The sequence below is a fragment of the Astatotilapia calliptera genome, chromosome 4 (genome assembly GCF_900246225.1).
Source record: "Astatotilapia calliptera chromosome 4, fAstCal1.2, whole genome shotgun sequence".
NCBI classification, from domain to species: domain Eukaryota; kingdom Metazoa; phylum Chordata; class Actinopteri; order Cichliformes; family Cichlidae; genus Astatotilapia; species Astatotilapia calliptera.
This window is the reverse complement of record NC_039305.1, coordinates 15,711,994-15,734,244: the sequence shown is the minus strand read 5'-3', so window position 1 is coordinate 15,734,244 and position 22,251 is coordinate 15,711,994. Positions and strand designations below refer to the sequence as shown.

At 41.2% G+C, this 22,251-nt stretch overlaps 1 protein-coding gene across 2 annotated transcripts in view; it reads left to right on the top strand.

The window, feature by feature from the left end:
- prkcab (protein kinase C, alpha, b) overlaps positions 1–22,251 on the top strand; it is a 117,929-nt gene that overhangs the window by 20,583 nt on the left and 75,095 nt on the right. For both annotated transcript variants that reach the window (XM_026165054.1, XM_026165053.1), the window contains exon 3: positions 17,206–17,288. In XM_026165054.1, coding sequence (XP_026020839.1) covers positions 17,206–17,288 — 83 coding nt within the window. The remainder of the gene's footprint in view (positions 1–17,205; positions 17,289–22,251) is intronic.

Here is a 22,251-nt window from a genome sequence, read left to right as displayed (position 1 = left end):
TTTTCCAGTCACCAAAGAGCTTGCTCATAGGAGCTCATCTGATAGTTGGGTTTTTTCTGTCTTCTCTATATTATTGTAGGGTCCTGAGGCACCGTCATTTGTTGCTATATAAATAAGATTTAACTGGACAGTAACAACAGCAGTAGCAGCAACAGTAAAAACAACAGTGATACCCATAATAGCAATACAACAGCAACAATGATTGTAGCAACAGTAATAATGATAAACAAAACAAACAAAATGCAAACAAATGATTAATTGCAAGATAAATTTGCATCAGGTGTACATTGAAAATGTAGGAAATTTCCTCCTCAGTCAGATTTAAACAGCCTTTAAGTAAATTTGATATAATTTCATTGTTCTCACCACTGACTAGACTACCAGCCTGCTATTGAATAGACCTATCAGCTAATGATTATAACTACAAACAATGATTAAATGTAATGAATTCATTTTAAAATAAGTCTATGTTGTAGTGACTTTCTAGTGTAGTGGTTAAAACATTTGCTTAACACACAGACTAAGAGGAAACAGGACTCCAATTGCTCTAGTGGCCCCTTGTGATTAAGGAAACGCTAGACGAAGAAATGATGATTGTTAGAGCTTTTGTCTACTAACCTTACTAACTGCAATCTTTGACTATTCAAACAAAAAATATGTCTGCAACTAAGCAAAACCACACGAGAGCAGAAAATGCATATGTGAGTTTTGTACTTGTGTGGATTTTTCTGCATATCTGCCTGAAATGAACATGTGGTCTTGCTCAGTTGCAGACATGTATTTCGTGTAAGTATTCACACTCTGCAGTTGCTATTGCAGGTACAAAAAAAATAGCAAAGTGTCTGTCTACATAGAAGTAATACTAAGCTATATATCAACCACATCTCATGTGGCAAACACACACGTCAGGACCACTGACACTTACTCCCATACTATACACTCACATCTGTATACTGAAGGGCTACAGTGTCCTAATGCCCGGTCTCTTTCCATCTAGCAGATAACACAAAAGTGCATCAGCACTGCGACACACTCACAGGCTCTGTAATGCAAACTGAATGTCATGCAGACACGGTGGCCTTGACAAGTCAGTTCAGACTGTGTCAACAGCTCTTTGATTCTGGCCGGCTGGATGGAAAGAGCAGATCCCGCTGGAACGATGTGGCAATGGAAGCTGTTGAGAGAAAAATTAGGCCTCGATCTGTAAGAGCAGCTCTTCACCTGTAGCTAGAGAGGGCCAGTAAGAAACACGGTGACAGAGAGGCGAGCGAGAGAGGTGGGCGTAATTGTATCTGAAAGTGAGGTTAACCACATACAGGCCCGCGTATTCAATGGGCTGAATTACCCAACTGTGGAGAGCAGTTGAAATGAAGAGAAGGATGCAAGGCTCAAAACCACTTCAGAGTATTTTATTGTTACACTTTTGGTTTCAATATATGCTTTGTTTTAGCAAAAAGATTTGTTCCCAATGAACCATTTACACTTCTGAAATAGCTGAATTTTGAAAATAATAAATAAGAATATGGAATGGGTGTGCTTTTTTTTTGCAAAGGTACCAAACCAGGACCTTCTTTATTTACAGGTATGAAAGGCCATAATTGAGCAAATATATCCTAAAATCTACTCTGTTTCTACAGGTTCAGTTCTGACTGCTCTAGTCCCATTAAATAAAAACCCCAAAATCCATACAGTGTAAGTCTAATGCGGAGACCCAGGTTCGAGTCTATCAAACCGTGCACTGCATATCTTTTTCCAACTTTCCTGTCCCAAAAGAGGCTGAAAAATAAGAACATACTTTTCGCAGCTCCAACTAGACCTGGAATTTGCATTCTGGCCCAGAAATATTTTAGTTTTCTTTGATCTGAAAAGATGAAAACATACCGCTCATGTCTCTGTGCTAGGACCACATTCTGGCACAATCTGGTGGCTTTAAAATAGCTTTAGATCCTCAACTTTAGTGCTAAATACTTTCAATGTTATTCACAAGCTTTTACCTAAACACCTACTCACATCTCAGAATATAAGTGCACAACTTCCAAAATTATATTGCATAATGTAGAGCAGTACAGAACGTGTATAATTATGTGTATACGAGGAATAATATAAGAAGTCCTGCCCATTATTTATTATAAACAAAAGGAAAAAAGTCACACTGTAATATTTTTTGCCCACCCTTAGATTTGATGATGGCCATGGCATTATGTTGATATGCCTATGCAGTGTCACAACTTTTCATTTCCATCTGGCGTTTCATTCATTCTTTCTTTCTTTTTCTTTTGCGTTGATAATGGCAAAGATGGATTCCAGCACATCCCAAAGATTCTCAAACGGGTTTAAGTCTGGATGTTTTGGTCTGTTCATCCATGAAAATGATGTCTAATGCTTCTTGACCTGCTCTTCCACAGTTTGAGCCTAGTGGATCCCGGCATGATCGTCTCAGAATATGCCTTTGCCACTAGGGAAATAGAAAATGTTGATGGCAAAACTTGGCCGTTTAATATATTCTGGTCGTTTGCAGACTAATTTTACCTGGGCACATAACATTACTGAACATGCACCTGACCAACTGAAGTATCCCCTGATTACAACACTGCCCCCACTGGCTTTTAAAGTAGACACTAGATATGATGAATGTATCGCTTCATCCTCCGAGGCACTCGTTTGCTTAGTTAAATCCAGGTGGTGACTTTTGTTTGGCTACTTAATCTTAATAGATAAGATATAGGAGAGAGCTATATTAGGTGTATCATGTAAGCAAAATCTTTTGCATGTATATGCTGATGGGTGGATTAATTTTTTTTATAGAGCCAACCAAAAAGCTCATCTAGCAATCATAAAATTGCAATGGAGGACTGCATTGGTTAAAGCCCTTTCCTTTTAAGCTCGAGATATTTAGAAACTTTTAGCAGTGTTAATGTGTGGGGAAAGCAGGAAGTTCTTGGATTTTGAACCCTGAGTGTGAGCCATTGTCTTCTTTGTTGATACTTTTCAGAGTAAAGCTGCTGCTCCTCTAAATCAAATGGAGGCAATTGTGGTTGATCGGGCATCCAACTAGGGTGCCTCCTCTTGACGCACCTTAGGTGAGACACTTCAGGCATGTATAGCAGGAGGAGATCTCAGGGCAGAACCAGTGACACGGTGGATAGATTATGGTCTCTCGTCTGGCTCTAGAATGCCTTGGTTTCCTCATAGGTGAACTGGAGGAGGTAGCTGGGGAGAGAGACGTCTGGGCATGTCTGCTTAGACTGCTGCAACTCGGATAAGTGATAATTGGATGGACAGACGGACAGACAGACTTGTTACCTCGCTATATTGTCAATTCTGGCAATAATTTTTCAAGTAGGGCTAAGCTTCCCTGAACATTTGCTTTGGAGTGTTCGTGCTGGGGAAGTTAAAGGTTTGTTGCAACAAAGTTCAAGGACATGTCTTGCAAGAGTGCATATTGTTTACATTTTACAACTGGGCTCACCAGTCATTAGGAAATGCTACATAGACTTTACCTAATATGTTTTAGATCATCATAGCTGTTCAGTGTAGATACCCGTTATTAAAAACACGGGGTGAAATCTACACAAATATACGAAGTACAAGATGTTCTATGAGTTTTTTGAGTAGATTATATAGGTTTGTTTTCACAGTGGCGGTGCTGGAAAAGTAATTGTTGAAACTGAATGGGGAGAAAAAATTAAAGATAACAGAAAAAATAATAAGAAAGCACGGGGTGGCGTGGGAGGTAGCAGGTGCTAATTGAAACCATCTTGCAGAAAGCACAGAATGCCATTTCGCCACAGCTGCTGCCTTTCGTTTTTTCTCTCCCTTATTCAGTTCCAAATGGTATGAGCCATGCACTCGACAGGCTGACTAATCGCTCCGCACAGCCTTGGATGCGGGGCGTGTGGATTAACTAGGCCAATTAGCCAGGCGCAGAGACGCCTAGTGATGAGAAGAGTCATGCTCCCTTTCTCAGCCGAGTGCCATTAATCAGCAATAAAGGGGCTGAAGCAACACTACAGTTTACTGACTGCTTCTCCTCTTCTTACAACGGCCAGGTTTTACTGGCTCAAACCTCTTGACCTCAATACGGCATGACTGTGTTTCTCTGGGGCTCTGCAGTTTTTGTGCTAGAGAAACACCCAGAAGAGCTTAAGAGAGGGACAGAGTGTGAGTGTCGGGTTGTGTCAGTGTGTGCGTGTGTGTGTCTGTCTAAAATCTGTTTAGGTCTGCATCTTTGAAGAGGCTGTCTTTTTTTTTTCTTCTTCTTTTTTTTTGCCTGTCCCATTTGGTTCTTTAGCCGTCAGAATTGTTGTCTGAAGACCAACAAAGATACCCAATGGATTTACTTTGCCAAATGGATCATCACGGCCTTGCCGTATTGGTCCATTTGATCGACCTTTGTTGATATTATTTCTTTTATTTTATTTTCAGTTGTTACAGACGGGAGGAAAGGGAGAAAGAAAGATGAAGGAAAAGAAAAACAGAAGGGGAGAGGGACAGTGAGAAAGGGCACTTAAAAAGAGAAAGTAGAGAAAAAAAACTCCTGGATCACCTGTTGAGAGAAAAAGAAGAGAAAACAAGCAAAAAAAACAGAGCAACATACTAAACACAACAGCATCACGTTAATCTAGCTAAGTGTAAACAGCAGTAAATACTAAATATTGAATGTTGTTGTGTAGCAAGCAGGACCGACAGCGCACAATGTGCTTGGAAATAGCAGCCAATAAAGGTGTAGTTTATGTCTATGAACAGTGAACACCCGTGTGCACACCTGTGTGGATCAGCGCGCTTGTATTCAAAAGGTTTCCCCATGTAATGGTCTGCTAGAGGGTGTAGAGAGCCATAGCCCTGTCCCCCAGGGCATGAAGCAGGCATGGAGGAGATCCAGGCTCCAGACATCCAGAGGCCCCAGAGTGCGAGAGCCCAAGGAGGACCACCGGTGGGGCATCCGTGCCACCCTCCTTTGAAGGGCTGAGGAGAGCCCCAGATGAGGGGTCACCCAGTAGTCATGGAGCAGAAGCCAGAGGGGGCTGCAGTGACGTGCCCGCCGGCTCTGCCGGCAGCCAGCTGTGCCAGAGTGAACCGAGCCGCAGGCCCAGAGGCCGGAGGCCCGAGGGCCCCCTTTGCCCCGGAAGAGGCCTGACCGAGCAACAGGCACTAGGCCCCGCCAAGTAGTCACCGGGAGTGAGCTGGTACATACCTGAGCGCCCAGCCCCAGACACCAAGCCCCACCAACCACCAACCAAGAACCACCCACGCACCGACCCCTGAGGGCATCAGTTACCGGCAGGGAGTGTGGTGAGGGGAGATAGGCCTTGGGAGGGCCTCGGAGTTCCCAGAGAGGTGGAGTGGCCCAAAAAAAAAGAAAAAAAGGTATTTTTGGCATTCCCCTCCATGCATATCTGCATGTATAAATGCATGCGCATTTGCATATGTTGTAGCAGAAGGCAGACCTCACAGCGAGAGCCTGTCCTGTCACCTGCTGTGGAGAAAACTCACCTGAGCTGACCCAGAATCAGCTCATCAGCCGATCAGATAGGAGGTGTCTAACTACTGACTCACAACACTATTATACACACCCACGCTTAATTAAGTGCATTTGATTAAGCTTTTATCATGTGTATTAACACCTTAATGCCTTTTATCACCCTGGTGTTGCATAAGAGTCAAAAGTGACACATTAACTTGAAACTCATAGTTGTGTATATGTATACCTGTGAGAATAAACAAACTAATTTACTGTAAAAAAAACAAACACTTGTTATTCACAAAAAATACCCAGTGTTTCATATTTGCAAAAGGCCAGGATGATTGATCCTAATTTAGGCAGCATCTCTTCACCTGACTCCAGTCTCCCAGCACCAGCAGAGAAATCATGATTCATGTGTACAGCATATTTGCTATGATTCACACTTCTTAACCAAAGCACCGTCAGGTATACTTGTTATTAAAGCTGACTTCTCGTTCCAATCCGCTACCCGCAAAAGGTGTTTTTTATTTTTTTGTAAGTCAGTCATCGTGTTTGTACCTGCAACACAGTCATCGTTGTCACTGATCTGATGCCGCGGTTTCTGATCAGCGGGGAGATCTTTGATGTGCTTTCTAAAAACAGCTACTTGGAGCAAATCTTGAGGAGAGCAGGGCCTGTATTTAGAGCAGAGTGTAAATAAATTCCTATTTTGCTCCTCCAGGAATCATGATTTTTGAAGTTAAGAATAAAACTACAAGGGGGCTGCTATAGTTCAGTTTAGAGCAGGTGACCCATTTGCCAGGGGGTTGCACGAGCCTGGCTTTGAGTCTACCCTGGACATATCATTCCCTGTTTTCCTGTCTATTATCCTATCAAAATAAAACATTTAAAGGAGTTAAACTTCTCAATATTCCCTGATAGAAACATTTATACCTGACTCTCACCCACAACATGCCTTTTGTTCTGTCTTCCTCCCCCCAGCTCAAACCAGTCCCAGCAGGTACATTTATCAAAGAAAGGCCAGATTACATGCTGGTACTTCAGCGCTGTTGAGGAACACTTAATATCATCATAAATGCATTTCACTCGTCTTGTGCAAGAAATTTTAAAGCAACCCTGCTCACTACATTTATGTGAAGCATGCGAGAATCTGAGCCAGGTGAAGGTCATGAACGGAAATCAGTGCTGGCACATCTGTGCAGCAGGCGAACCAACCTGCTAAGCTGCCACGTTTTATCAGATGTAACAGCTGGCATTACAGCCCTGCAGCAGCCTTCCTGCCTGTAGCGTCAGATAACCTATGGTCAGTAGTAGCAACTGTTATATAATCATATTCAGTGAGTAAATGTGTTTACATCCTAAGTGGTGTTTATTTCTAGCACAGAGCTAATCGAGGTGTTTTCTATGGAAAGTTTCATTTGGGCACTTCTCACTTTTTTCTACTAGAGATAAAAAACAACAAATTGAGTGAGAACTGAGGAGAAGCAGCTGAAGCTGAAATGAAGGGGGAAAGAAGTGCATTATTTGTGGTTCAGGTTGTTCTCAGCAAAAACCTTAGCCTTGGATTCGTTTGTCTTCAACAAATTAGTCTAGGACGTGCAGTGCCGTAGGAGCAGAAGATGTTCTCATGTTGATGTTTGGTATCAGAGTCTCCCCCGGCACCAGGCTTGGACTTTGCCATGACCTTTAGCTTTTGCCTCGTCGCGTCTTCTGTGTGTAGGTTGAGCACGCAGAAGTCCTCTGGCAACTGACTGCGTCATAGCATGAATGCAATATTCAGAAAGAAAGATTCTTTCTTTCTTAACTGTAGACGCTCGCACCTCTTATTAACAGTCATTCTACTGTGAGTTCTAACAGCTAACCAAGCTCATGACATTACTATTGCTGTGATATCTGATCCATATGCAGACAGAGGGTGCTCTAAGGCAGACCCCTGCAGACAGTACATCGCTCGCTGAAATGGGGTTGGGTTTAAATATATGTCCAAGCGTGTGTCTTTGTGAGTAATTGAGAAGACAAGAGAACGAGACAAAGTGGTGCCCGATGTGCGCGTACGTGCTGTGTGTGTGTCCTGTGTGACTGAGATCAAGCGAGTTTAAGGATGAGTGTGTTAAGACGTCCCTGATATATGCTTCATTACTGTGCACATTCAAAATGTGTACAACCGAAAGAATGTAAAAATGCATCTGCGTACCTATATGTGTGCGTTAACCCGTGTACTCGTGAGTCTATGTGTGCACATGAGTGCATTTGTTTTCAGAGTCATATTAAATTCATGAGGCAGTATCACCATTTCCCCTGAGTGACTCAGAGATGTCTAGCAGCCAAACACTCCCACCTTTAGTTTAAAATAATTGATCCCTTCCCCCTGTGGCCATCCTTTATACAAACACTACTACTGCTGCAAAGAGTGCATATTTGACTGAGTGTGGTCTATTTATCATTCCTAATAATGCACAATCTTATGTGATTGTCTAACAATGCAGAATATTCTACCAAAATATATTATGAGGGTGTAAATAAAGCTAAAATTTTGGAAAATAAGAAGTCTGCATCCATGCTAGCAACTAAATGGCAATATTAGCATACTGACATACAATCTAGGATTTTTTTGCCGATGTGTGGCATTTATAACAGCAAATAAATTATAATGAAAAAAATACATGGATAAAGAAGAAACAGGTGAAACACCCTTCAAACATCTTGTTGAAGTGGCATAGTTTGTCCACCAGAGGGCACTCTGCATGCCACAAACACAGCAAACCAGCTGATCCAAACAGAGTCTTTGTGTAAACTACTTGTGTAAACTTCTGGTGAGGCCAGCAAACACTCTGGCAATGAATTCCTGTATCCTGTATCTATTAGAATGGAAGCTTGTTTCCACCACTAAAAACCATTTTTTGCCTTGTGTTATCGTCTCAAATTTTGACTATTGTTGGTTATTGTTTATATATTGGTGTTGGTTCTGGTGACAACCCTTCCATACCCTAGTCAGAGTTTCTGAATGCTAATATGAGAGAAAAAAAATCTTAAAACTAGAAAAACTAAATTAACATCTGACAATAAACAATGGTTTCACGCTTGAATTTCAACAAATCTAGTTCCACCTGTGCTTTATGTTTATCTGCATGCAGCTAAAGCTCATTCAAATGTTATTAATCAATACATATCAAATAACAAGCTGGCTGTGAATGCAAACAAGGAAGCTTCTGGTACCAAAGGTCTCATGGCTTGCCTATAGATTCTGCATATTCATGTGCAGATTTATTGAGATCAGTCTACACTGTACACTAATGAACCAACTGCAATCCCAGAAGCTGTAATATTGCTCCTGGCGTGAACCACTAAGGAGATATATGGGGAAACACACGGAAGTGTATTATAACAGATGGAATTTCCTCGACACGTCTGGTCTGGCTGTTTAGTAGGTTTATTTTAAAAGAGGGGAATGTGTGAAACACAAATCACAACATGCAAAACATGAAAAGAAGCTCGTACCTGGGGACACCATCACTGCTCTGTGTGTCTACTCTATTACCCATCCAGACATGCATACCTAAAGACAGATCCCAGAAGGCAGGGGGCCAAGATGATAAATGCCATCAACTGTCATCCTGCAGTGCAGTGTGGATGGAAACTAGGAGAGGCCACCGAGTACTAAGATGCAATCTGACAAGGCCAGCATCACCTTGAACTCCATCTGAATTTCTCCAACCAATCCAGTGTCTATCTATACTATCGCACCACTACTGTGCTGAACCTCGGCTAAGGTTTTTCTTTCCTGTTTTCTGCAACTTCCCACTAACAAGCAGAAATGTCTTATGTGCACATTTATAAACAATTGCATTTGCATGCATGCATATTCAAATAGCAGGATGTTGTGGTGACAGTAATAATTGGTAGGCACAAACAGACTTCTGGGGAAGTTTTTTGCAAATTTATGACAGGAGAAAGATTATAATGCTGTTTTCTGTCCTCATCAAATCTTATCTTTCACTATCTTCTAATTCCAGCTCTATTATTTCTCCATTCCGCTCTCATCTTCTGTTTTCTTTTTCCTTCAGTGGTCTTTGTGAATAGCTCTATTGTTGCTTTCAAGGTTACACGCTCATGTAAACTCTCTGTTTGCGCCCTTATTGTTGCATCTCTGCCTTTTATGTGCCCATACTATGCATAATTGAATGTATGCCCGGAAATCAAATTTCCAGGCCTTTGTTGTAGCTTCAGCACCGTTCATTTCCCCCCTCTCCATGTAGATGCTGCTTGCCGGTATATTGCACATGTACTTCATTTCTTAGTGGCAGTGTCAAAAACAGAGATGTATATACTGACACAATTTAGTCGGCAACAGTGTTCTCACAGTTATAACTCTGATCAAGTCTATTACTTGGGGCACATTTTTACCAAATGGGCAACTGATGACTTTCCTGTTTTTAAAATCTCAAATGACTTTTATCAGCTCACCTCATAATTATATAAACAACTATTTGATCCCCTGGCGAGTTTCTAAGTTTGCTCACTCAAGCTTCGAGTTGAGCAAACTTAGCAATCAAGAAACTGAAAGGATTTGGAAAGTTTCTGGAAAGAGTAGGGGACCAAAATCCTTCACGAGATGAGTTCAAACCTGGTGACCAACTACAAGAAAAATCTTCCCGCTGTTCTTGCCATCAAGGTTTCTTCCACAAAGTACTAGGTGATGTTTTCCTTACTTACAAATTCAGCAGGAGATCAATTATTTCCCCAACTGTATACAGTATGAGGCCTCAGTCACATAGTCCTAGAGACCAGTCTGCGACTCTGTGGCTACCTCTGACTGCTACGGCTGGGCTCGGAGTACCAACTGGTCTTCAAAATAACCATTGAGTGGTTGTGAAACTTGAAAATTTGAGAATGTATAAAAGTTCCATCTTTTAAAATGTGTTGGTTGTAGTAATAAGGCACAACTTTAACACTTTTTCCAAGTTTCACAATTTGATGGTTAGTCAACATGTCTTGCAGAAACCATGCAAATCTCCTAGAGACTAAAGCAATTGCAAACAAGCAAAAAATTGGGACCCTTTAACGGTCAAAACCTCTAGAACAGATGTCCAACTTTGTTTATGCATCTATGGATTCTGTCCGGAAATGTGATTTCATCTGGTCATATTTTCGCACGATCTGATGCTGAGCAGAATATTGGAGATTTCTATATTTTCCAAAAGGTTGCTCAGTCAAGTGGTAGAGCCAGACTGCTCACAACCTCTAACAAGCCTCTTTAAATCCAAATGAACTCATGCATGTTGAAGTGTAAAAGCCAAGGGTTAGTGCAAGTAATCAGGATGGTAAAGTGACTCATGGATATAGTTTCTCCCTGACCTTTGAAGTGCATCAAAATTTGACGAGAACTTGACACAGGCTAGAAGTTCGTCTGTCTGCCGGATGCATTGTGTTGGCTCGTTTGTACATGGTTATATTTCAGCTTTTTCCATATCTGTCATTGAGTACTTGCGCAGGCTTGTGGCAGCAATAGCTTTTCATTCATCATTCTCAGTTTCTCACACACATGCCGGCCTCAGATACGTTGATGCGGCTGGATGTCTGTATCAGCGCGTGCCACTTACAGCGTCCACCAGGCAGGTGAAAGAGAAGTGCAGGGGAAATGTCTTTCCTCACATTTTCACCACGTCACAGTTCAGTACACGCTGTTCCAGCCCTGGCCAGAACCAACCCTAAAAATAACTAAGAGAGGACAAGAAACCTCTCTTTTCCTCTCCGCTCCTTTTCTCTGACATTTGTCTTGCATCAAATGACAGAAGATCTGCTGCAGAACGAGCACAGTCGAGATCAGGGTGGAGGGGACAAAAAGGAGCATTTTACACAGTCACGTGCCTGCTTGGGACGAAACCTGTCTTTGTGTTTATTTAAAAGATACTGCATTATGAGAGGCTGCGAGCAATTCCCAGACAGGGCTAGGTGAAGAAGCTGTCACCCAGCATCACCTCGATAACATTTCATAGCGAAAACGATGAGCTGTTGTTTGAGCAGCATTTCTAACTGGAAGCATCCATCTCTACAGTCACGGGAACCCCTGTGGATTTGTTTCCACCTTCTCTGCCTGTTCATCCATCGTGTCACACACTTCCTCCTTTTCCTCCTGCGGATCTCAGATCAAAGCTTCTTTTCTCTTTGTGTTCAGATGCACTCTGGGGGACCTGGATTGATTGAATGTGTCTGGAGGGTATTGAGTTGGTTCTGTGCTGCCCGTGTCCTGCGCGCTTTCTCTCCCATATCTCCACTGCAAGCTTTTCTTCTGGGCAGGAGCACATCATAATTCTATTAACGGTGGCTCGGTAGATTATCAATTTTCCCAGATTAGCCAGAGCTAAATACACACTTGAAAGGATCAGAGGAGAAGGGGTAAGGATGTAATGGTATGTGTGAAACCATGCCACCTATAGAGACAGGCACTGGGATGATGCATATAAACATGTGCTTTCCACCTTCTGCACACACGCACGCTTGCGAGAACGCTTTTATGTTGTGTAAGCTGCTTTATAATGCCAAAGCCCCTTATCTCTGTGCTTATGTAATTAGGCTGGTAAAACAAAGCCCATAGTAATTAATCATAATATCCCTGACGATACAGTATGTTACTGTCACCTCTGCTCCCGCTGCTTTACATAGCTCTCCCCGCGAGAATGAAACCATTTGGAGACAACTGCTCTTCTCACTACTGAGTTCGTCAGTCACATCCCTCTGAGTCACCAGAAAGATTAATTCTAGTGCGTTTTAGTTCTCCTCCAGCACTTTATAACAAAACTCCTTTAACACAGGAGAAATAGAGAAAATTATTTTCTGTTACTTCAGTTCATAAGATACTGTGCAAAAGTTTTGAGCTACCCATCATTTCTTTATATTTTCTTAGGGAAATGTGAAATGGGTCCAGTGATGTATAAACATAAATGGAAGAATATAAGGCAAAGAAATTCAAAACAAACAGTTTAACAATTCTAATGAGCTTGAAAGTCAGTATTTGGTCATCTCTTTAACAAAGCTTCAATAATGTTAACGTCTGGGCTCTGGGGAGGCCTGTCCATGACTAAAAGTGATCCATTATGTGCTTTTTCTAGCCATGTGTGCTTTTACTGCATTGGCAGGGTGTTCGGGATCATTTTCCTGCTGGGAAATAAAGCCAATCAGAAGCGTTTCAGATAGTATTACATGGTAGATCAGAATGTGCTTATATTTAATAATTCCATCAGTTTTGACAGAACCTTCACCATGTTTTACAGGTGGGTGTAAACTCATTGTTTCACTCTGGATTTCATCACTCCAGAAAACCTGTTGCCACTGATTTTGAGTTCTTGTGTAATTTGGCACACTTCAGCTTTTTCCCTCTGTTTACCTTCCTTAACACTGGCTTTTTGACAGCTAACCATCCACTAAAACAATTTATGAGATATGCTAAGTTTATGCAATAGTGGTTTATTACTTGAGTTAGGTGTTTTTCCTTTTTGCTTTAGAGTTCTTGTTTTAGTTGGGTATTATGTGGCTTGACAAAAAAACCAAACCAAAACAGTTCTTTATAAAATGGTCAGATACAAGAACTGGAAGCAAAATGGGTGGAAAAAGCAGCTAATGTCTAAAGAAAAGCTTTAAAGGACCTTCTGAAAAGCTGGAGAACAATTTCTCAGGACCACTTAAAATTTATAATAAAGCCTGGCTCCTTGGAAGAAAATTCAATGAAGTAAGGGTTGACTCAAGACTTTTGCACAGCACTGTATAGATGGAAATTACTGAGTGCATGTAACTTCCCATAAGCTCCCAGAGAGCTTCAGTGTTTCAGCCGCGGCAGCATGCAGTGTTGGCTTCTACTTTTGTAAGACGGCTTTTAGATTTATGTGTGTATCATTCTGTGTGCATGCACATGAAAGTCAATGCCAAGGATTATAGTTGCAGAGAAGCACAGTCTCTGACTTGTGTAAGTGTGGTTAAGCTTTCCTGACACGTGCACACTCTCCTGGACTCAGGCGCACAAGGTCCAAAGCTAGATTTATCCCTTCCACTATATTCAGCTTAGGTGCCCTCCTTCACCTCTGAACTGGGATCAGTGTCAAGTCGGTCAGCTCAGCTTACCAGCAGACATTCAAACGGTCAGGGATCAGCACTAAACAGAGGCAGTAATGGGCATGTGGGTGTGTAGCCGAGGGTGTGAGGAGTGCTGATGGACGGGCAGAGAGAGAGAGAACTACAGACGTCATTACAGGCGTGATTCACATATTGTTAGTAGGCTGCAGGGAGAAAAAGAAAAACCTGATGATTGCACTCAGAATTAATCCTGCTGAGTAAAACTCTGTGTTAGAGAAGATGAAAATACACGCAGCAGATTTTATGTGCTTTGTGCTTTTCCTTTGCATCTAAGCAAATGTTTTCTTAATTTGAATGACGGCTGAGTGGGCAGGATGTGGGATGGGAGGACTGAAAGTTTGACTTTTGGGCAAGTTGGAGGTGGATATGAAGTGGGTATGAATGCCCTGAGGTCAGCACCAAAACAATTACTAATATAATCAGTATGCACCGATAGGAGAAAAATGAAATAATAAAATGTTGAAACGCTCTTTCAAGAAGTCTAATGTGAATTCAACACTGGTGTTTTTCAGTTGCTTTGAAGAAAAAAGGGACCTTGATCTCACCTTTTAGAAGTTAAAAGTAAAAAAGATTTAAGGTGGTTGGGTTGGCAAATTTGCATTTAAATGATCATGCTATCTGTTGTGTGAGCCCTGCCACATCAAGGAAACATGTAGGCCATTTTTGGAAATGAATCTCCTCCAGCTAAACAGTCATCTAAAATTCAGAATAAGACGTGAAATAATATCTGACACATTGATACAGATCTAGCAAATTCATTTTTACATATTCTTAAAGACTCGATCAAAATAGCTACGTCTTTGGTGAACAGTAGATGGATCAACTCGGCTTTGGTCGCCCGACCGGAGATATCGCTAGCTCCGGGACGTCGGGCTAGCGATTTTGCGAGCCCTGAACTGAAGGCCCAGATACATCTTTTCCCTATTTCTTAAGAATATGATTTCAGACACCGTTCATCTGTAGTGTTTTTTTTAGCCTTCTTCTTTTCTCTTCTTTTGTCATCCAGTTACCTCAAATCTTTTAAGGACACACTGCACACCTTGCCGAGATATGCCAAATTTTTGACTAATAGCTCTTTGGGAATCACCAAAAACAAATTATGTGGCTTTCCAACAGGCTGCTAATAACACACTGACTAAAGCATCAATTTAAAACTGGTTCTTTGCTACGTTATCTGCTGTATGTAGACTTAACACTGGTTCATACCTTGACTTGTTTTTTTTATGATATAAACAAATGCAGGATGGCTAAAGACTAGCACTGTAACTTGGCAAGTGAGGGACACTGATAAACTGTATGGGTTCATCACACAGACACAGATACCTGTTACTACTGTAAGTACTTGTAACATACAAACAAAATGTAAAAATGTAACTCCTAAAAACTATTGCATGTAGACCTCTAGAATGTTTAATAGAACACCTACGATTCTTAGGTCTTAACACGATGAATAAAGTTTAAAAGTCCAGTTCAGTGAATCGGCTTAGTGAGGTCATGTCAAGCTAATCACTAGTGACTAAATTCTCCAATCACAAACATCTGTCATGCCCATTGAAATGTATGGCTTTACCTCTCAGAATTATTGAAATGAGTATGTTGCATAAGCATTCATTTTTGCTGTAAAATTGGCTTTTCAGTATAGGAGTCTATGGGGATTGAGTTGCTTTTGGAGTCGGTCTTGAGTGTACATTTGAGGAAGTGCAGTTTTTGGTGCCTCCCCATTGGCCTAAAGTTGTTTCTTTGGCAATTCTAAGGATTTAGTATGTATTTAGCATGCTAGCATTGGATACTGTCATTAATAGACATATTTAGCAGCATATCATACTTATGTGATTATTATGTTTTTATTTAGTGGTGTACAGAATTCCAAGTACATTATAGTAATAAGATGACAGCGTGGTGATAGCATGTATCCTGAAGAAGCTGAACTACCTCTGCAACCTAAAAGGGCTGATGGTAGCGTCTAATGCTAGCAGGAGTGACTAGGCTACTAGCAAAAGGCAAAGCTATAGAAAAATCAGTCAGGACTAACAGAAAGAGAGCAATGGTCTGTGAAAACCACCTATTAAACCTTTACTTTTTGGAGGTTCTCCACTCTGCCTAATGTAACTTTTAATTTATACGAAAGAAGGTGAAACTGATTCACAAAGGTTTCTGCTTCCTAACTGGACATAATGATATCCCTGAAGTTTAACTGACTTTGTGTTTATTGTGTGATAATCAAGTGCACCCTTAATATAGTTTTGGAAATTCTTTTTCACAACAGTTTTTAACCCAGTTAACTACATCAGTGAATCCCATCTCAGTCATAGCATTTTATGTGTGCGATGACAGACCAAAGATTCATATAGCAATATTGCAAGCATGGATGGACCTGATTTCATAAATCCCCACTGTTTGCATTTACACCTGTACTGAGTGCCTGGTTTGGCTGTTGTGTACTGTACATTATGAAAATGACAAATGGCACAGATGACAGCTTCAGAGCAGGGATAAATCACTGTGGGCTACTATTTTTGCTGAGCTTTGTGTGCCATCCCCTCCCTCTCTGCTTCATTTTGTGTTTATTACTCAAAGAGATGAATTCATACTGTACATTGCCACCAGCTCGGCACTAACCACAGGCAAGAACACAAAAAGAAATCGCAGTTGATTATTAGTTTAGGATTAGGGCTACGCTAAAGCGTTATGTTGAAGACGCTCACAGTTATGCTAATGATCTCTAAATGAGTATCTAACTATCTATTTGAAAAGTATCTAATTAGCCCAGCAGAATGATACAACTGCCTTTCAGTCAAAACCCCTGCTGTTTCTTGGACGGCAGCAAACTAATTTCTCTTGTTTAACCAATGCTTGTCAGATTGTCTGGCAACTGTGTGGCTTTGCTGGCAGAATTACAGACAAAACCACACATATATGATAGTGGGAGAGCGCAGTAGTGCACATGAGCAAGCAGGCAGCTTGACAATGAGCGAAGCAGACAGATTGTGTGAGAATGGATAAAGAAGAAAGAATGAAGAATTTCAAACAATGCAAGAGAAAAATACTGTTGGGTACAGAGAGTGAGAGACGGAGAGGGAGTCAGCTCGCGCGCCAGCTGTCACAGATGTCCACATTTTTGCTCCCCCCCCCCCCTCCAGATCAGCGGCAGAGTCCAAATGTAAATGCCACTATCGCTGACTTGATAGCAGCGTCAGATGTCATGTCAGCCGTGTCACGCTGAGTGACACTTTGGTATAGGCGGATCCCATTTCAGTGGGAGACAATGATACAATTGGTATCAACCCCAACAGCTTGTAAAGAGCCGAGAGCTGCAGAAACATTTTTTGAGTGGGTGTGAGTGTGGGTGTACACATGCATTTCAGTCTGTTTGTCTGCTTGCATTTGTTTGTGACAATGGACAAGTACATTCCTCTTTGTGTCTCCTTCTATCTCGTAACTGTTTGTCTGAAACTTGGATTGACGGTACTTTTTTGTGAATGCAAATGTTTTTTTTTAAAGAAGCAGATTTTATGGTTGAATGGCCTTCATAAACTTGTAAGACAAAACAGCTCACAATATTGTGCCATAAGTTGTTCCTGTAAAACTCTCTGCTCTTTCTTCTTTTCTCTCAGTTTGCTGTTTCGTGGTCCACAAACGGTGCCATGAGTTTGTCACCTTCTCGTGTCCCGGAGCCGACAAGGGTCCCGATACAGATGTAAGTGAATGCTTTGCATGACTCCAGGTTTTTCTGTGCATACACCTGAGTGCATCTATCTGCACTCCCAGTCAAATAATATATATAGCATATGTAGTAAGTTCTATGACGTGTCACAGCTCAGTGTGATTCTGTGTGTAAACACTGAAGTAGGAATTAATTACAGGATTTATCCACTATATTTAGAGTCTCCACAGAAAGTGTAAGGAAGAGAGTCCACAAGAGTAAAGCATGAAAATACATGATGAGTAACTTAGCCCAGCATAAATTAACATTTCCTTCTATAATGATGTGTTCACAAAACATCTGCTGAAATAGCGATGGGTGATATAACCTTTACCGCACTATTTTTGTTAGTTATATAATCCCACAGAAAAACTACAAAAAATGAACAAATTAAAAGCAATATTAAATCTAACCCTGATTCAATCGTTTCTCACTCCATTTACAACCAAAGCGAACATCAATAAGGAAAAAATGCTGTAGGCCTAATGTAGGTAAATTAGTATATACAATGTGGTTCTGTCTCAGAGTTGTTTAAATGATCAACATTTACCTGTCTGTAGCGTAGCTGTTAGGATGTATTTAATGTAGGATTTGATAGATTTATTGGATGTGATGATGAAGCTGTCAGATATAAAAAGATAATAAAACCTCTCTCATGTGTTTTAAAATCTTTAAAGACTGCATTCACTTTTAGACATTATGTCAAAAATATCGTACTAGTACATGCCAATGTGACAAAATTGTCAAGTTTGTGCCTGTGCATGCTTTTGGCTGATAAACTTGACCATATTGAGAAAAGTATCAAAAACAGAGGTGGTGGATGTTGCTAGTTTGCTGGAAATGGGTCATTTTAGCTTGTTGCTAGGTAGTTGCTAGGGACACATATAATTGAACTTTTATGGATATAAATGAGATTTTTTTGTCTTGAAATAAAGATATTATAGATGCATAAAGGCCAAACCCAGGTCATTTTGGCCTATTACTCGGTGGTTGCCAGGCAACGTTGTGACATCCTAATATGGCAGGCATAATTCAGCTTTTGTGGATATAAATTAGATGGTACTGTATGAAACAAAAATCATCCGATGTTTTTGCAAGATGTTATATGTACGTAAATGCTAAAAGCAGCTCATTTTATGCCGTTGCTAGGCAACATGATGTGTCGCAATGTAGATAAGAACCTTCAGGTGCCTGAGATGTACCTGCCAAATTTGGATGCTCAGCTCCTGACGGTTTGGGAGGAGTTCACGGACGAACAGACAGACAGAGAGATTTCTTGTATTGTAAGATCACTGTATTGATTTTACAATAGTGACTATATTGAGTCATTCATCTATTTGTAGTATAAAACATGTGAGGCACTTTTTGTTTGTTTTTTGCATCTACACATCAGGTGTGATAACATTATCCCTCATTGGTCATCTTTTATGGTAAATGGCCTGTATTTATATTCTTTTATTCCTCAAACTGCATGTGACGCTGTCTGGTTCAGGGTGGTGTTGGAACAAAGGTCCCTCGGGGTACAGCATCCTTGTCAGGGGCGCACGTGCGACCCTGCTGTAACAGTTGAACCTCAGCCTCCCCTTTCCGCCGGCCATGATGCGATCTGTCCTTGGTCAAGCACGGCCACACCGCCCGCTGCAAGAAAAACACTGTAAACTCCCCATCCTGTCAAACCAGCTCTTCATCTCCAGCTCTTCATCTTCTTTAAGTGGGCAAACATAATACTCCAATTGGGCTCTGGTGTTCTCACATTTCAGCTTCACCAGACTGAAAGAACTGCTAATGAATGCTCCCTCGCAAAGCCGATTAGAAGACTAGGAGCACTCTCATGCTAATATTCTCTCACAAACTGTAATCAAAAGCTTTGTTTTTAATGACTGCATTGTCTCAAATGCTTGATTAACTCCTGCGACAATACTCTGTGATCAGCACCTCCTCTCGAAAATTTCCGTGTTTTCTTCATTAAATAACATCAAACGCCATTAAAGTGGTTTAAGAAAACATAAACCCAGTACAGTTTGGTGAAAGCGGTTACATCCCAGGCAATCAAGAGAGAAAGAGCACATCTTTAATGCCTGGTGTTCAACTTTTTATTAATGCGGTTACTCTCTGTTGGCTTCTCTTCATCTCGATTTAACTACTTTAACAGTCATTACTCATTTCTCCCACCTTCTGAGGCCCATTGCTCATTTTCTCTAGCACTCCTGGGCTGTTTCCTTGTTATTCATCCATGTATCTCCTCGACTCTGCTCTGTCTTCATGCCTAACTATTCCTCTCTATCTTTCTGTGCTTCTGTTATCTCTCCCTCCCTTTCTCTCGCTCTTGCTAACATGTACACCTACATTGCTAGCTTGAAGTGCTCATTGTGAGTTTTGCCATGTTGTTAGCGCCCATTATCCACCGGCTAGCTTTGGCAAACGGTGAATAGGGTATGAACCTCTTTGAATTTCAGTGATGATACAGGACTTACTCACCGACAGAGCTTTAAAAACCTGCAGAGCACTTCATTTTATTTAATTCCATCAGTTTTTGACACTTTCCTAAATCAGAACAATTTCCACGCATAATAGTAATAAACTAAAGGACCAAGCGGCCAGTTGGTCGGTGGCTTCAGCAAGCGCAGGAAAAAAAAAATCTCACACCTTCTCCCTAATGAGTATATATGATTTTAGCATCATGCACTAATGCATTAAGAAGTATCTGCGTTTAATAGTGACAATGACTCACTAGCACCTGTTAATCCCTCCCTCTCACCATCACTCCACACACTCCCCCATCTCTGCACCTCAGCTTCTGATTCAGCATGTGTGGTGTCAAGGCTCTCTGAGTCTGGCTTCAGGCTTGGAAACACACACACACACACTCACTGTCACTTTCTCTCTTACTCACACACACACACACACATACACCCTAAGTCCCTTTTGCACTGTGGGTTGAGAGTGACCCTTGCACCAGCCTCGGCGTGCGAATGGCGTCATCTGTCCAGCAGATGCTTTGATCCACTCGCAGATTGACATGGAGAAGACAGAGAGATGTTCAGATTAGCATGTGAGTGAAAGGCGCCCTCTCTCTCTTTCCTCTTTCTGTTTCTCATTCAGCACACTGAGGCGTAGGCGGTAAATAGTTCTGTATTATCAGTCAAGGATCACTCTGAAACCTGTGAATGAAGGTGACTCATTCACGGAGAAACAATATGGATTTCACAACCAGATTACATTTTCACAATGGGCCCAGATCTTTGACCAGATCAAGTCTTTTTTGTGATTTCACTTGATTTCATTGACAGATGTGGTTGCTGTGTCTGAGGAGATTATTCTGTTTCTCTCCAACCAGCCTTCTGATATTTATTTTAAGAGTCAGCTCTGCCATCTTTTTTTTTCTCAAGCTGTGCTTCACTTTAACTGTGCACAATCAAAGCCTTTTTAATCTTAGTATATATGACATATCCATCTTATCATCACCCCGTCAGTGCAACCATCATCTTTTTCTCTTGGTGAGTTGTATTATCCTTCCCAGAGACTCAGTGGCAGCATGTAACATTATATTTTTCACAACTGATTGGTTACATAACTTTACCTCTTTTTTTAAAAAAAACATTGAAGCTGTAAAATATTAAAATTTTTGAAGTTTGTTTTGCTGACTAACAATTAGAAGCCTTTTTTTTCTGAAAATCTCCCACACTTATTCCGTTATCTAAAATGCTGGTTTTGTTCCAGTTGACTGTTTGTTTCATCTGTAATAAGGTCCATCTCCCAGCTCTGTAAATAAACTTGAGGTAATGTCTGCACAAACAGCTGGATCAAAACTGCCCAAAACACTCTTCTCCCATGCTGTTTCCTAATCTTCTGGGAAAAATCTGACATCATTATCCCGACCAGCTGGATGTTGTCCAGCTTGATGAAATGCGATGATTTATTGACGGATCACGGACTGGACTTACTGCAGTGCTACAGCTGGTAACACCGTGAATGGTGAAAATTTTTGGTGGTGTAGTTGGCGGCTATATTCCAACTCAGTATCACATTAGGATGTGTAAGAGCCATTAATGTCTCTACTGTGATGTGGTTTTATTTTTTACTAGCTTTGATGTCATGTGAGAGTTAAATTTCTTTCTCTTTCCTGCCTCAAGCGAATGCTAAAGACAGATTTGCAGGAATGCAATGCGTTTGTGTCTGTTTGCGTCGGTTTTTACCTGCAGACAGCTTCGTAGTGTGTTGTCTACATGTTGTAGTGGTTTATTGTCACCAGGGGGCAGTGTCACAAACAACAAGTCTCTTGCTTCTGCAGCTGCTGGTCATTTTTTAGAAGTTTCTTTTTCACATTTCTCCCATTTTTTTAACTCCACTGTCATCCTTTTAATTCTCTAGACCACTTTTCAACCAATCAGCATTCCTCCTATGCACGATGTCATTTACTTTGAGCTACGTGCTGTTGGTTTTTATGGGAGGACTGCAAACAGGCACGTGTATGGCAGCATTTGCAAATAAAGACCCTGCCATGCTTGAAGCTTGCAGACTCTGGCTGTGATGCGAATGTGCATGGACTGGTAAACTGGTTGTGACACTGGATGAATCTTAGCCAGCCACCAGAACTACAGAAGGCTGACTGGGGAGAACATTAAACAGTGGGGTAAAGCAAATTAATTCATTAATCTCATTCATCTCCACCAGTTCTGTATAGTGTACGTGCACAGCTTTTTGGCCTAAAGTATGTTGCCACTGTGATGCATTCATGAGACTTTTACAATTCCCACACTCAGAAAGTATCTATGTAAACCAGTAAGGCCAACTTGTACCCTCTGCTCCCCATGACAGCAGCCATCAGTGCTCGGGCTTGTTGACATTCTGACTCTGCTGAAATCTACACTGTAAGGGAGAGCTATTAGCAACTGGCTCTGGTGAAAATGAGGATGGTGTCGAAGAAAGCTGAGAGAGAGAAAAATAATTGTAAGTA